The sequence below is a fragment of the Balaenoptera acutorostrata genome, chromosome 15, assembly GCF_949987535.1.
Source record: "Balaenoptera acutorostrata chromosome 15, mBalAcu1.1, whole genome shotgun sequence".
Classification (NCBI taxonomy): Eukaryota; Metazoa; Chordata; class Mammalia; order Artiodactyla; family Balaenopteridae; genus Balaenoptera; species Balaenoptera acutorostrata.
The window spans coordinates 43440079-43453900 of NC_080078.1; the positions used below are offsets into that span (position 1 = coordinate 43440079).

The 13822-nt window shown below is 45.9% G+C and overlaps 1 protein-coding gene across 4 annotated transcripts in view; it reads left to right on the plus strand.

The window, feature by feature from the left end:
- Window positions 1–13371, plus strand: part of KIZ (kizuna centrosomal protein) — a 114013-nt gene extending 100642 nt beyond the window's left edge. For all 4 annotated transcript variants that reach the window (XM_007191883.2, XM_007191884.2, XM_007191885.2 and 1 more), the window contains 3 exons: window positions 695–791; window positions 11499–11542; window positions 13223–13371. In XM_007191883.2, the coding sequence (XP_007191945.2) occupies window positions 695–791; window positions 11499–11542; window positions 13223–13329 (248 nt within the window). In that variant the 3' untranslated portion in view covers window positions 13330–13371. The remainder of the gene's footprint in view (window positions 1–694; window positions 792–11498; window positions 11543–13222) is intronic.
- Window positions 13372–13822: the final 451 nt, after the last annotated feature.

Below are 13822 nucleotides of genomic sequence, written 5' to 3' on the forward strand. Positions count from 1 at the left end.
CGCAGGTTACAGGTTAGGAATGCAGTAAGTGCCTTTCAAGGCGATGCTTATGCACCCTCTATCCGCGATCTTGTTTGACTGCCAGTTAAGAATCAGACTTGTAGCAGAAACGTCCAAGGTGAGGACGCCCAGGAGGCAGAGGTCAGGGATCGCCCTGCAAGCTGGGAGCACTGCGGAGTGGTCTGGTTCCCCAGGCTCCAGGGAAAGGGGGTGGACTGTGCATCTTTCCCATCAGCCTTTTCAGGCTAGTTAAGGAGTAGCCTCGATGGTTTTCAGTGGACGTTCATTCTCCTCCGCGAGAGGGAAAAAGAGAGGATTTGGCAGAGGGGCTTAAAGGCGGGTGGGCAGTAATGTCATCCAGAGCTGTCAGTTGCTTCTGAGACTGGTTCCCAGTTCCCGTTAGCTCGGTGAGCCAGCGCTGCCCGCGTGTTATAGCAACTCGAATTATCCAGAGCTTAGTGCCACGGTGGAGACCCATGTGCTCACACACGCATCATGGCCATTTAAAATGGTGCTCTTTGAATGACTTTACTTTTTACGCACTCTGTGTAACTGTCACGGGAAGCTGCCCCCTTCCTTTCCGTGTCATTCCCTGCCTCAGAAGCCCCTCGCTTTCTGGGGACAGCTCTTCCTCTGTTGATGTTGGTTTCACTGCGATGGCCACGCTCACTCTCCACGCTTGTGCTTGTCACAGGTTTGAATATTGGCAGCGGTACATTCAAGACAAAGACAACTCACAAGATCTCTTCAGAAGCGAGTTTTTCGTCTAGCGAAGGCAGTCCTTTGTCAAGGTAAAGTCGTGCAAGCCTTTCTGAATAGCGGCAGCAAGACGAGAAATGTCACTCCTCAGGGAATTAAACTCTGGCTGCAGATGATTTTGCTCTGTGACTTGATGGAAGGTTATGGTTTGGGTTTTTGTTTATCTGAAATGACAGTGGAAACTTTAGTCTACCTTTGAAAATATTTGCACCAGAGCCAAGTATTGTTTTGCAGCTGTTGTTTCCTTGGTTTAAGACTCAATTGACACCTCAGTGAACCACAAATTAGCGTCTACAGCTGCTCGCAGTAGGGCTGCTTAGAAACCACACAATGGAGGGTGTCGGAGAGGGCAGAGAGAAAGAGCCAGGCCTTAAAAGAAATAAAGTGGCCTGTTTCTTCTTTCTGAGACTGTGGAGATATATACAAGCAATTGCTGGATATTTGTTTTTGTATTCCTCTTTTTTACCTAGTATTTGGGCTGGACTATTCTTTCCCTTTCTGACACTTTCTTGCTTATTTTCAAATGTGAAAATTTATCTTTTCACATTTGTTAAACTGTAGCACTCCTTGTAAGTTTTTGGAGCAGTGATAAGTGAGTCGTGTGCTAGATTTGTCATCAACATAAAATACTAATCGTGCAATGGCATTGAGTCACTTAGGAAGAATTTGTGGATGGGAGTAGAAGCAGTTGTCTGATGACATACCTACCTTTCCGCTTTGGGCTAAATAGCATTTAAAACAACACAAGTTTTCCTTTTGTAATAACATTTCCCCTCAAAAGATGTCCTGTAGATGATTGCGTTACATTCGAATTAACTGCTCGCCCTGATGAAATTTTAAAACAGGAACTTTACGTTTGTAATGTCCCGTAAGATAAAATTATTTGTTCAGAATTGTGGTATTTTTACAGTAAAAAAAAAAATCTCATTTTCATTTCTATTTTGAAAAACACTACAGTATTTTTAGGATCTGGGATATATTTAAATGAGATTGGTTTTCTGATATTAAGTTCTTACTTTTAGAAACCTGGTGTGTTCAATTTTAGGGAATCACTCATTTAATTTTTAGAAATTATTATCTTTAATATCTTTCATCTCTGTTTTTGAAGGAAGTGAGAGATAATGAATTATGGGACAGGAAGAGTGTTAAAAGTATTATACTTTTATGATTATATTATAAATTCAAGTTCTAGGTCTCCTGAAAGAAATTTTAAAAGATAATAAATTCTACAGGTAGTTTTTAGGGTTTAATGTCACCATTTGGCTTAATAATACATCCCTTTAGGTTTTCAAGATTGTTAGAAGTGTTTATTTTCTTTATATTTTAGAGGCACTAAAATACCAATTCTTCTTAAACTGTTATTTATATATATATGTGTGTGTGTGTGTATATATATATATTCTTGGGGTAATGTTTAAACACATTTAGAAAGCAGTTGGATTCTGTAGAACATTTTCTCAGTCTGATCATTTGACATTTCACATCTTGCATCTATATTTCATTATAAAATCAAACTCCTTTCCCTTTCAATTTTAGGCAGGAGCCTTTTGTTATTACTGTCGTTTCTGCATGAAATTAATTTCCTAAATTATAAGTAATCACATCATCCCCTTTACGGAAAAAAAAAGAAAAGAGGCCTTCAAGGAACCCTTGGTTCTCGACAGTTGATAATAATCCAGAGATGAAAGTTCTGGGCATGGAGTGTGTGGGTTTGGTGCGCTGTTTGCCACGGCTGGTTCTTGTGCTGGGTTTGGTGTTCATACGCCGCCTTAGGCTTTTGAGAGCCCGGGGCTTGCTGTTTGTGCCTGGATTCACTGAAATTTCTTAGAGGCTTACATTTAAGGATCCCACTTACTGCAGTCACTCCTCGTGCTTTATTGCTTTTACAAGTGGTCTCGAAACCCAGTACTTGAGAATAAACGTTAACAGTGCAGTACTGCTGTAGCACTTTTAAAAATTCTTCTTTGCTCTATTTTGTCAGTGAGCTGATGAGCAACCTCAAAAAAAAAAAAAAAAAAGACCCTGCTGGACCTTAAAAAAAAAAAAAAAATGGCTTCCTCTGATGTCCTAGAGACAATAATTATGATGTGCTAGTTAAGCCCAAACTACAGCTGAGGGATTTTACCTTAAAGCAGCGGCTTGGGCGCAAAAATGCATTTATAGCTCTTTGTCTGCACCTCATTATGTGTGGGCCTGATTCATTAAGTAATTGGTTTGCAGTTGTTTACATGAGTATTAAGGCCTTCCTTTCAGCCGCCTTTGAGAGATACATTGTGCAAATGTTGCCTGTGATGAATGCAGAATGAGGACCAGAGGGTCCGTCCTATTGGCTAAACAGTGCACTCTGTTGAAAAGCCAGAGAAAGGGATTGGGTGCTGCTTTGCATAGCAATGACTTTCTTAATAAGCGTTACAGATTAATACACACAAGCTATAAAAGATGCAAAGAGATACTCTTAGCACATTTATCCATGCTCATTTCATTGTGATGGTGGTGGGGTCCCCGTGCTTTCATATTCCGTTTTCCAGAGCAGCGGCTTCAGTGCATGAGCCGTAATAGAATCCGATGTTTATTGTATTATAAATCACGGGCAAGTAGGCAGATCGGCAACAGTTTATTATTAAAGATTCTTTCAGTGTAAATCTTTTTCTACCATTGTATTTGCCTCAGCAAAATCATTTTGTGGTTGAGTGGGGATGAAAGGCATAATGTACGAAGGAGTGAGTCCTAATAGGAAGCTGTTCTCTGAGTAAAGACCACTTGTTCCCTTTTGTTGAGAGGTGCATGCCAGAGCTTCCTCTCCTCCGCAAACACTGTCTCGCCCCACCTTCCCCAGGAAGCCGTTTTCACTCTCCCGGATCCATTTATTCAACAGAGAGCGTATTTTAACCGCCTGCCATGTAACCGCGGTTTACTGCTTGGATTGAGAGAACATTTTACCGAAAGAAAAAGATGTGTGCTTGCAACATAATTGCCTGGGGAAAAGGTAGCAGAAGTCGCCCAGCCACCGCACCCTGGCAGGGCCGCTGGTGGCATTTGGTGCCAGCCCTGCAGCCATGGGAGTGGCCAGCGGAGGGCACCAGGCGGCAGCTGCTGCTCCGGTGGGGCCGTCCTGTCTCTTCTTGCCTGATCCTGGGCCGCTTCCCCTGGGATGATAAGGTGAATCACAAGGAACCAGTAGTCCAGAGAAATAAAAGTGAGGTTTTCCTGGAAGTCCTTTATGTTCTGGTATAAAAGCCCCAGTCTCTGTCTCTGGGTTAGCAAACCTACATTTTCCTTAAATTCTACCAAAGTAGCAGCTTCCTAAATATTCCACGTTTCTTGTCATAAGCCTGCCTACTTTATTTTTTCGACACAGCACGAAAGAACAGTCTTTGCTTGATTGGCTGAAGGGAAGGAGTAAAGAAGTTGACCCCTAAAAAATGGCATCTGCTGCAGGGCCCCTGGTTGACCATCAGGGGGCACTCAGACTTTGTCAAATTAAAGCTGTCTCAGACCGGTCTGCCTCTAACACTGAAAATTGAGGATTTACAGGGATTTGTTGGCACACTGATTGGGATTTTTTATTTTCTTTCCGAATTTTTTTTTTGCCTTGTGTTTTTCAGAAACATGTCTGTTTTGAGGAAAATTCTAGCTGAAGATGCTGTGTGAGACATTTTAATACTGATTTTAGCTTAGTCAAAATCATTAAACTTACAGAATTCAGAGTGTAGAGACCACATCTTCTCATAAGTTAGTTACTGTTTTCAGGCTTATGATAAGACTCTAGAACTGCAAGGGCTCTTCCCGCTGGGGCCCTTCCTCATCACCCCCGACACCATAGGCCATGTTCTTGGCAGGACCCTCAGAAGCTCATTGCCAAACTTGACGGACGTGGCCTCAAAGCCACAATAAGTTGGGTATGTTTGTTAATGGGCTGTAGATATTTTTTCTTTCAAAAATATGTTGCTGACCATGAGGTTGAGAGTCTGTGTCACTAACATTAGAACATCCCGCCGCTCTGAGGAGCTCCTGTGGCGCACCTCCCTGGGACCCTGTGCTCACCCGACAGCCTCTGTCACCCCTCACATAGCACGCTGCCTCCTGAGCCCTGGTATGACTTAATGATGAGTCTCCTAGGAACCGTAGGTTTTCCATGCCTCACTTTTGTCTCTACTTGCTGGCCCCACAAAGCAAACCTGAATCCTGGCAGACATCCTTGCCACCTAATTTTGTACTTATGTTGCCCGTGTAGCCTATTTCTAGTGATATTATTAGCCTTTTGTTCATATAAAATGAATAGTCGAGGGAGTTCCCTGGTGGTCCAGTGGCAAAGAATCTGCCTTCCAATGCAGGGGATGCGGGTTCGATCCCTGGTCGGGGAACGAAGATCCCACATGCCGCGGGGCAGCTAAGCCCACGCGCCACGACTACTGAGCTCATGCACTGCAATGGAAAATCCCGCATGTTGCAACTAAGACCTGACACAGCCAAAACTAAAAACAAATTTTTAAATTTTAAAAATTAAATGAATAGTCGAAACTTTTAATTTTGACTCTTTCTCTAGTACCCGTGTCAGCAGTATCACATCCTAGGTGTTCGCTAGGTGCTGTGCTTAGAATAAAACCTGCTGTTAAGACCCCAGCTGATCATAACTTCTTATGTGTAGCAAGGATGAGAGCAAAAGTGATTTTGATGAGAGTTGTCCTTACCTGTGTGTCCTAATCCCTTATCAATAGCGAGGGAATTTATAAACAGCATCGAAAACTGAGATGGCTTGATGGACAGAGAGAGAAGACACGTGACAGAGCCAGTGTGGCAAAATGTTGACAGGGAGCATCTCACTGGGGGGCACATGGTGGTCGCTGTGCAGAGGGGGAGGTGCCACACCTCCCGGGACACTGCGCAGAGACGGTGTCCCGTGAATGAGACCAGCAGAGCACGCTCACGCCTTAATCTAATCAGTTATCTGTGGTGTCTTACCTGAAAGTGGTTTGTTTGGAAGTAGGACCTCCAGACTAATTGTAAATTTCTAGGGAAAAAATTACAACTCTGCTCTCTTGGATTCCAGGAGTCGCCCACGAGCAGGCCGGGGAGGGCGGGCTCCCTGGCTTGCTGCCGGGCATCAGGTGGTGGCAGCACTTCATGAAGGCCTCGGCAGCCCTGGCCCTGGGCCTCTTCTGGTTCTGTGCAGCCTGCAGGCTGAGAGAGGTTTTATGGTTTTTAATGGTTGGGAAAAATCCAAAGAAGAATAATGCTGCACGGTACCTGAAAGTCATATGAAATTCAAGTTGCGGTGTCTCTGAGTGAAGTTTGCTTGTAACAAAGCCACATCCGCTAGTTCACACATTGTCCGTGGCTGTTTTCGTGCAGCAGCCGGAGTAGAGTAGTTATGACAGAGACCACAACACCTGAACCACTTACTCACTGGCTCTCTACAGCTCACCTTCGCTGCCTCTGCCTTATACAACGGAGGTGTGACGTCCACACTGTCAGGGAAGGTCAGGCACATCTGATGGAGCACAGGGACCATGGCCCGTGGCTTATAACCTGAACTCTCGCATTCTTACGCTTTCAGAAGTGCATTTGGTATGGGTTCTCTCTCATTTACGATAATAGCTAAACAAGTTGGCTCTGTCTACTCCGAGATCTCACACCATCCCCTTTGGCCTTGACTTAGCTTTAGACGTTAGGTGTGACCTGGAGAAAGAAATATTGACCCTACGAGTCATGTGTAATAAAAATCAGCTTTGCACTGCAGTGTCACATTGACTAGCAGAGATGATTTCCCAAAGGGAAAAGTACTTCCCCTAAGGGGTGAGGATGGCGTCGGAAACACCTGGAAGCATTTTCCACCTTCCTCGGGGTGAACACATGCGTTTAGTTCTGAAACATGTTTCTGGGAAGACACTTGAACAACCTGATCTGAACTCACATAGAAGTAGAAACATGCAAATTAAATAATCTAACATCAAATGTTGATCACGTGCCTTTAGGCAAGGCCCTATGCTTAGTGACGCTCATCTATTCCTTCCACACATATCACTGAGCACCTACTAAGTGCAGAGCACCGGGTACCCCGGGGACTGAAACGTACGGTGGCAGCTCTCGTGGAGCTGACAGCCTAAGGGCAGTCACATGTCAGTTAGTGACAGAAATGGCTGTGAAATAGCAAATTCAGTGAGGACTTGGGGGTCGAGGGTGGGGTGTGGGGGATGGGGAGCCTACATCAGGAGGCCCAATGAAGTCTGGGCGTCAACCTTGGAGGCGCTGTTCAGGATTTAGTTCTTTTGCCAAAAGCAGTGGGAAGGCATTGAAGAGTTTTCAGCAAGGAGGCAGAGGGATCAGATTTGTGTTTCGAAAGCTCACCCTTGCTGCTGAGTGGAAAGTGGGTCAGAGGGGACAAGGTGGATGTGGTGTCACCAGTTAGGGGGCTGTTAGAAGGTCCAGGCAAGAGATGCTGGTTTGGTCGACCAGGCGGTGGCAGTGCGTAGGGGACGGGTGAGGACCCTTGGAAGTGCTGGGAGGTAAACTTGGGAGGACCTAGGGGCTGATTGGGTGTGGGAGGGCAGAGGAGTGGCGAGGGGTTGGGAGGGACTTGAGGCTTGGGGTGCCGTTAGCTGAGACAGGAGAAGGGCCCAGGTTTGGTGGAGGAGCTTGAGTTTGGTTGTGGATGGGCGTGTTGGCCGTGAGACTCTTTGGAAGCAGCCAAGTGGAGCCAGCAGGTGAGCCCTGGACATGCATGTGGAGCTCAGAGCAGGGGCCAGGCTGTAAGGACCTGGCATGTGCTCGCCTGCCTCTATGCCCTTGCCTTGGTCCTGGCCTGGAAATCCTTTCCAGCTCTCATAGTAGAGTCCAGGGAGTGCATTGCTTCCCCTGGGATCCTGCAGCCACACCACCACCCGCCCTATCATCCACCTGTTCTCTTAGTCCTCCTGCCTGCCTCCTGCCTGTGGTGCTCCTGCCGTCTCCCCACAACCCTACGTGGCTCTTACTATTTGAACATCAGCTGGCAAACTAGTCTCTCTCCATCTTTACAGCATTGTTATGTCTGCCTACCCACCCCGCACTGAGCCTGGTGTCCTCATGAAGTGGGAGCTGGATAGAGAGTAGACACAACCCACAGTGGTGTTTTGTGTGTGGGGGGGGGGTGTGCATGCACACTTACAGAAGGTGGACGCCGGTTTATACTGTCAGCAGCCACCAGACTGGCAGCCTCCATGACAGTCAGCACTGGCTGTGGGGCCATCCACTCTTCATGGAGAAATGGCATAGGCCACTAGTTGGTCACATCAGATAAACAGGCACTCACCAATGAAAGCTGAAAGCGTTTCCTCTAAGATCAGGAACAAGACAAGGATGCCCACTCTTGCCACTTTTATTTAACATAGTATTGGAAATCCCAGCCACAGCAATCAGACAAGAAAAAGAAATAAAAGGAATCCAAATTGGAAAGGAAGAAGTAAAACTGTCACTCTTTGCAGACGACATAGTACTATACATAGAAAATTCTAAAGATGCCACCAGGAAACTGCTAGAACACATCAATGAATTCAGTAAAGTTGAAGGATACAAAATTAATATACTGAAATCTGTTGCATTTCTATACAATAACAATGAACTATCAGAAAGAAATTAAGAAAACAATCCCATTTACCATTGCATCAAAAATTATAAAACGCCTAGGAATAAACCTACCTAAGGAGATAAAAGACCTGTACTCGGAAAACTGTAAGATACTGATGAAAGAAATTGAAGACAGTACAAGCATATGGAAAGATATACTGTGTTCATGAATTGGAAGAATTAATATTCTTAAAATGACCATACTACCCAAGGCAATCTACAGGTTCAGTGCAATCCCTATCAAAATACCAAGGGCATTTTTCACAGAAATAGAACAAATAATTTTGAAATCATATGGGAACACAGAAGATCCTGAATAACCAAAACAATCTTGAGAAAGAAGAACAGAGCTGGAGGAATCACACTCCCTAACTACAAAGCTACAGTCATCAAAACAGTACATTACTGGCATAAAAAGAGACACATAGATCAATGGAACTGAATAGAGAGCCCAGAAATAAACCCACACATTTATGTTCAGTTAATCCATAACAAAGGAGGCAAGAATATACAATGGAAATAAGACCAGTCTTTTCAGCAAGTGGTGCTGGAAAAGCTGGACAACCACATGTAAAACAATGAAATTAGAAAATTCTCTAACATATACAAAAATAAACTCAAAATGGATTAAAGACCTCAATGTTAAGGCCGGATACTATAAAACTTCTAGCGGAAAACAGGCAGAACATGCTTTGACATAAATCGTAGCAATATTTTTTTGGATCTGTCTCCTAAAGCAAAGGAAACGAAAGCAAAAATAAACAAATGGGACCTAATTAAACTTAAAGCTTTCGTACAGCAAAGGAAACCATTGACAACATGAAAAGACAGCCTACAGACTGGGAGAAAATATTTGCTATGATATGACTGATAAGCGGTTAATATCTAAAATATATAAACAGCTCATACAACTCAATATCAATAAAACAACCTGATTAAAAAATGGGCAGAAGACCTGAATAGACATTTTTCAAATTTATTGAAGAAGACATAGAGATGGCCAACAAGCTCATGGAAAGATGCTCCACATTGCTAATTATTAGAGAAATGCAAATCAAAACCACAATGAGGTATCACCTCACACCGGTTAGAATGGCCATCATTAAAAAGACCATAAATAAATATTGGCGAGGAGAAAAGGGAACCCTTCGTACACTGTTGGTGGGAATGTAAATTGGTGCAGCCACTGTAGAAAACAGTATGGAGGTCTCTCAAAAAACTAAAAATAGAACTACCATATGACCCAGCAATTCCACTCCTGGGTATGTATCTGAAAGAAATGAAAACAATATTTGAAAAGACACATGCACCCCAATGTTCACAGCAGCACTATTTACAACAGCTAAGGTATGGGAGCCACCTAAGTGCCCATTAACAGACGAATGGATAAAGAAGATGTGGTACATATATACACAATAGAATACTCCTCAGCCATAAAAAAGAATGAAATTTTGTCATTTGCAACAACATGGGTGGGCTTAGAGGGTATTACACTAAGTGAAATAAGTCGGAGAAAGACAAATGCTGTATATCACTTATATGTGGAACCTAAAAAATACAACAAACTAGTGAATGTAATAGAAAAAGAAACAGACTCACAGATATAGAGAACACTAATAAGGACCTACTGTATAGCACAGTGAACTCTACTCAATACTCTGTAATGTAATGACTATATGGGAGAAGAATCTAAAAAAGAATGGATATATGTGTATGTATAAGTGATTCACTTTGCTGTACAGCAGAAACTAACACAACATTATAAATCAACTATACTCCAATAAAATTTTTTTTAAAAAAACAGATAACAGGGAACAAACTAGTGGTTACCAGTGCCGGGGGCTGGGGGGTGGGCGAGACAGGGGGAAGGGATTAAGAGGTACGGATACATTGTGCAACACAGGGAATACAGCCAGTATTTTACAGTAACTATAAATGGAGTATATAGCCTTTAAAAATTGTGAATCACCATGTTGTATACCTGTAACTCATATAATATTGTACATCAACTATTATTTCAGTCAAAACAAAGAAACAGGCACCAAGTTTAAAGGGAGCATTGACAGAGCACAGACTGCCTAGAAAATTATGCCTTCATGGAGCTTGTTTTACTGAAAAAAAAAAATGTAAATTATGGCAGCTATGGCAAAAGGCAGATTTTCAAACCATAGGTTAGCCAGACTTGACCCAAAGTGACAGAGATGTGTTGCCAGGGTTTCTTGCATCCGGAGGGCCAGGGTCCCGCCGAGAGAGCAGCAGTGCTGCTGCACGACGTGTCCTCGGCTTTTCTCAGCACTCTGCCCACCTAAAGGCTGCAATCTGCCTTCACGGAGTAATCTGCAAATGTAAACGCGAGGGAAAACTTCAACAGGAGCATGAGAAAAACATCAAAATGTCAAGCCATACACAAGTGACTGTTTCTTTTTTAATATCTCGTTGACCATTTAGGACAAACTTTAAAGAATTTAAGTGTAATAAGAAACTGGAGTGGTGCTCCGAGAGGGGACTTCCATGCACATGACAATTGCGAAAGCTCTGGAGAAGGTGACGCAGATGGACACAGTCTCCCGAAGAGCCAGTTTCTCGGTCCAGTGGGTTTAGTAAGCGAGTCACCCCGTGTTAGATACGTCCCTGGACACTTGCGCTTTCGTGTGTGTGACACACAGAAACCTAAACACAGGTGACAGGAGTCTTGCGTTTTTCTCTACCAGGAGTTAATACCCTTAATTAAGCAAACAGTTTATTTTGAACTCCTTGTTAAGCAGTTGAGTATCATATTGCTGGCTTGACAAAGGTAAGTGTCTTAACCTCCTGGCCGACTTCTCCCTGTTCCTCAGACCCTCTGCTTTCAGCTTAGCTGGCAGCGCTGAGCTTCGCCCGCTCCGTACGTCCCAGGGCCTGCCTCCTCCCCTGGCAGCCTCCCCAGTGAGCGCCCAGCGTGCGGCCCAATGTGCCCGGGACCCTCCCACCAGAGCATCCGCAGGGCTTTTTGCTTTTAAAACTCGGGGAGTAAATGTAAACCTTCTGGCCCCGCAGTGAGTAATGTGTGCTTCTTCCCTAGCGCGCTCCTTGTAAAACTATTCGTCTGATTGTCTTTATTTTTTCAGGACTTAGGTTCTTTCTTTATTTTCCAGGCATGAAAACAAAAAGAAACTAACTACCAATTTAAAGTCTAAAGGTAAGAGAAATAACCAGAGACCAGACTCTCATTTTGTGTTTTAGCTAAAAGGGTGGTTTGTGACGCGTGGTGTCAGGCACCCTTGGGGGCGGGCAGAGGCGCCCGCCTGTGCTCACGGGCCCTGCGGCTCTCCTGGGGGAGGACTGGGGGCTTCTCCTGAGAACACGGGTGCCGGGGTCCACGGTGCCCAGCGCTTTAATCTGCAGGTATGACTTTGCAGGGGATCCTGGCCTCCCCCCCGCGCCCCCCCCAACGTCTTCCACATGAAACGTCCTCACCTCTGTCCCCGTCCTCGCTGCCACTGCCCGCAGGTACCCACTGCTCTGACCTGAGGGCTCCTGTGGTAGCCCTCCCCCACCCCTCCCCCAGCCCTGGCTTCTGAATCCCCATCCAGACATCTGCCTGCTGGGGAAGCAGGGCCAGCGCCCCCGCCACCTGCAGGGTAGAGTCTGGAACGTCCCCTTGTGGTCTGGCGCGGCCCCTGCTCCCAGCCCTGTTCCTCCGAGGTCTCGTCCTCTCCTCGGTGGGTCCAGCCGCAGCCAGCCTTCCCTGGGCTCCACCCTCGTACCTCTGTGCCTTCGCTCACGCCCTTCCTTTTCTGTGACATTCCTGTCCCTTTTCCTCTGCCCAGGGAGCTCCTATGTATCCCTCAACACCCTCCTTCTACACTGGTAGTGGCGTATCCCCTGCCGAGCTTGGGCCGCCTCTACTCCTGCCTCTGAAACCCTGTTCCCAGCAGGTCCAGTGGGACTTGGGGCTTGAGCACCCTCTGCTGCCGTGATCGGGCCACGTACTTACCCTCTCAGCCTTGGTAAAACAGAGGTGTTTGTACTCACCTCGCCAGGTTGGTGCGAGGATTAGATGGGGTCACATCTCAGGAGTCATCGCGGTGCTGGCAGGCCATGCCTTGTAGATACGGGGGTCACAGGGGTGGTCAGTGTCGCAGGCGGTGGGCCCACCACACCCTGGCGCTCCAGGCCGAGCCTGCAGCCTCCCCGTCGGGCAGCTTGCGGCTCCACTCGGGGGTTTTCTCTGGCCACAGGAGCCAGGAGCTCCAGGGAGTCGACGCCTGGTTGAGAACAACCCCCAGCCACTGAAGGGTGGGAGTTGGTGGATAAATAACCCCACTTCCTTGCTGGCTTTTGGGACCATCTGAGGAGCGTTCTGAGGTCTCTCCGAGGCCCCGGCCCCAGCCGTCCACTGCCAGCCCTGCTCCTGGTTAACACCCTCTCCACCCCCCGTCCTGCCCAGGGTCACCTCCCAAATGAACTGTGTGTACCCACGCCCTCGTCTCAGCGCAGACCTCACTGCTGTTCCTCCACCGCGTCCCTGTGCTGAGGAACAGAGGGAGCTCGCGGCGAGGAGCAGTCAGGCAAGCTGTTCCCGGGCCCGATAGAGCACCCAGCCGCCCTGCCCCCATGTTCGCCCAGGTTACAGATTCCCATCCTACAGTGCAGAGCTGGGCAGAAGGGAGGAGCAAGTGTTCTGCCACGAGTTCCCATCGCAGCACGTGGAGCACGCAGAAGCGAGTCGCGGGTGCAGCGCTGCGCTGCGCCCCGGGCGCGTCCACTCAGGTGCACCACCCAGGGCCCCCAGGAGGCCCTTTGCGGGCCACGGCTGATTAAGCCGAGCTCATCAGACTGCAGAGATGCTGAGCAGCTGTCTGGTTTTCTCTTCCAGCCTTCTGGGACGAGTCTGACGACAGTAACTCAGAGATCGAAGCTGCCTTACGTCCTAGAAACCATAACACGTCCACCGATGATTTTGATGATTTTTATGACTTATAAGCTGTAACATCTGTTAGAAATAAAGTCTTCAAACAAACTAAACCCCTGTGTTCAGATGTGATGTTCAAAATAAATGTGTCCCTTTAAGTTTTCTAATTGTTTAATATGAAAAGTTGGGACCATATTGTTATTCCAGTGAAGTTTCGTGACATAACTATGAACTGGCATATTTGCTTTTACGTGTTATCAAAAAGCACAGTGATGAATACAGTGCCCGTCAAAATCCAGTTGGTTTCTTTGTAGAAATTGACAAGCTAACTCTAAAATTCATATGGAAATTCAAGGGACCCAGAATAGCCAAAACAGTCTTGAAAAAGTTGGAGGACTCGCACTTCGCAGTTTTGAAACTTACTAAAATGCTGCAGTAATTAAGACAGTGTGGTACTGCATGAAATATTGATTTATATGTAATCTAGAATTGATGATCCAGAAATAAACTCTCACATTTATGGTCAGTTAATTTTCAGTAATGGTGCCAAGACCATTCAGTGGG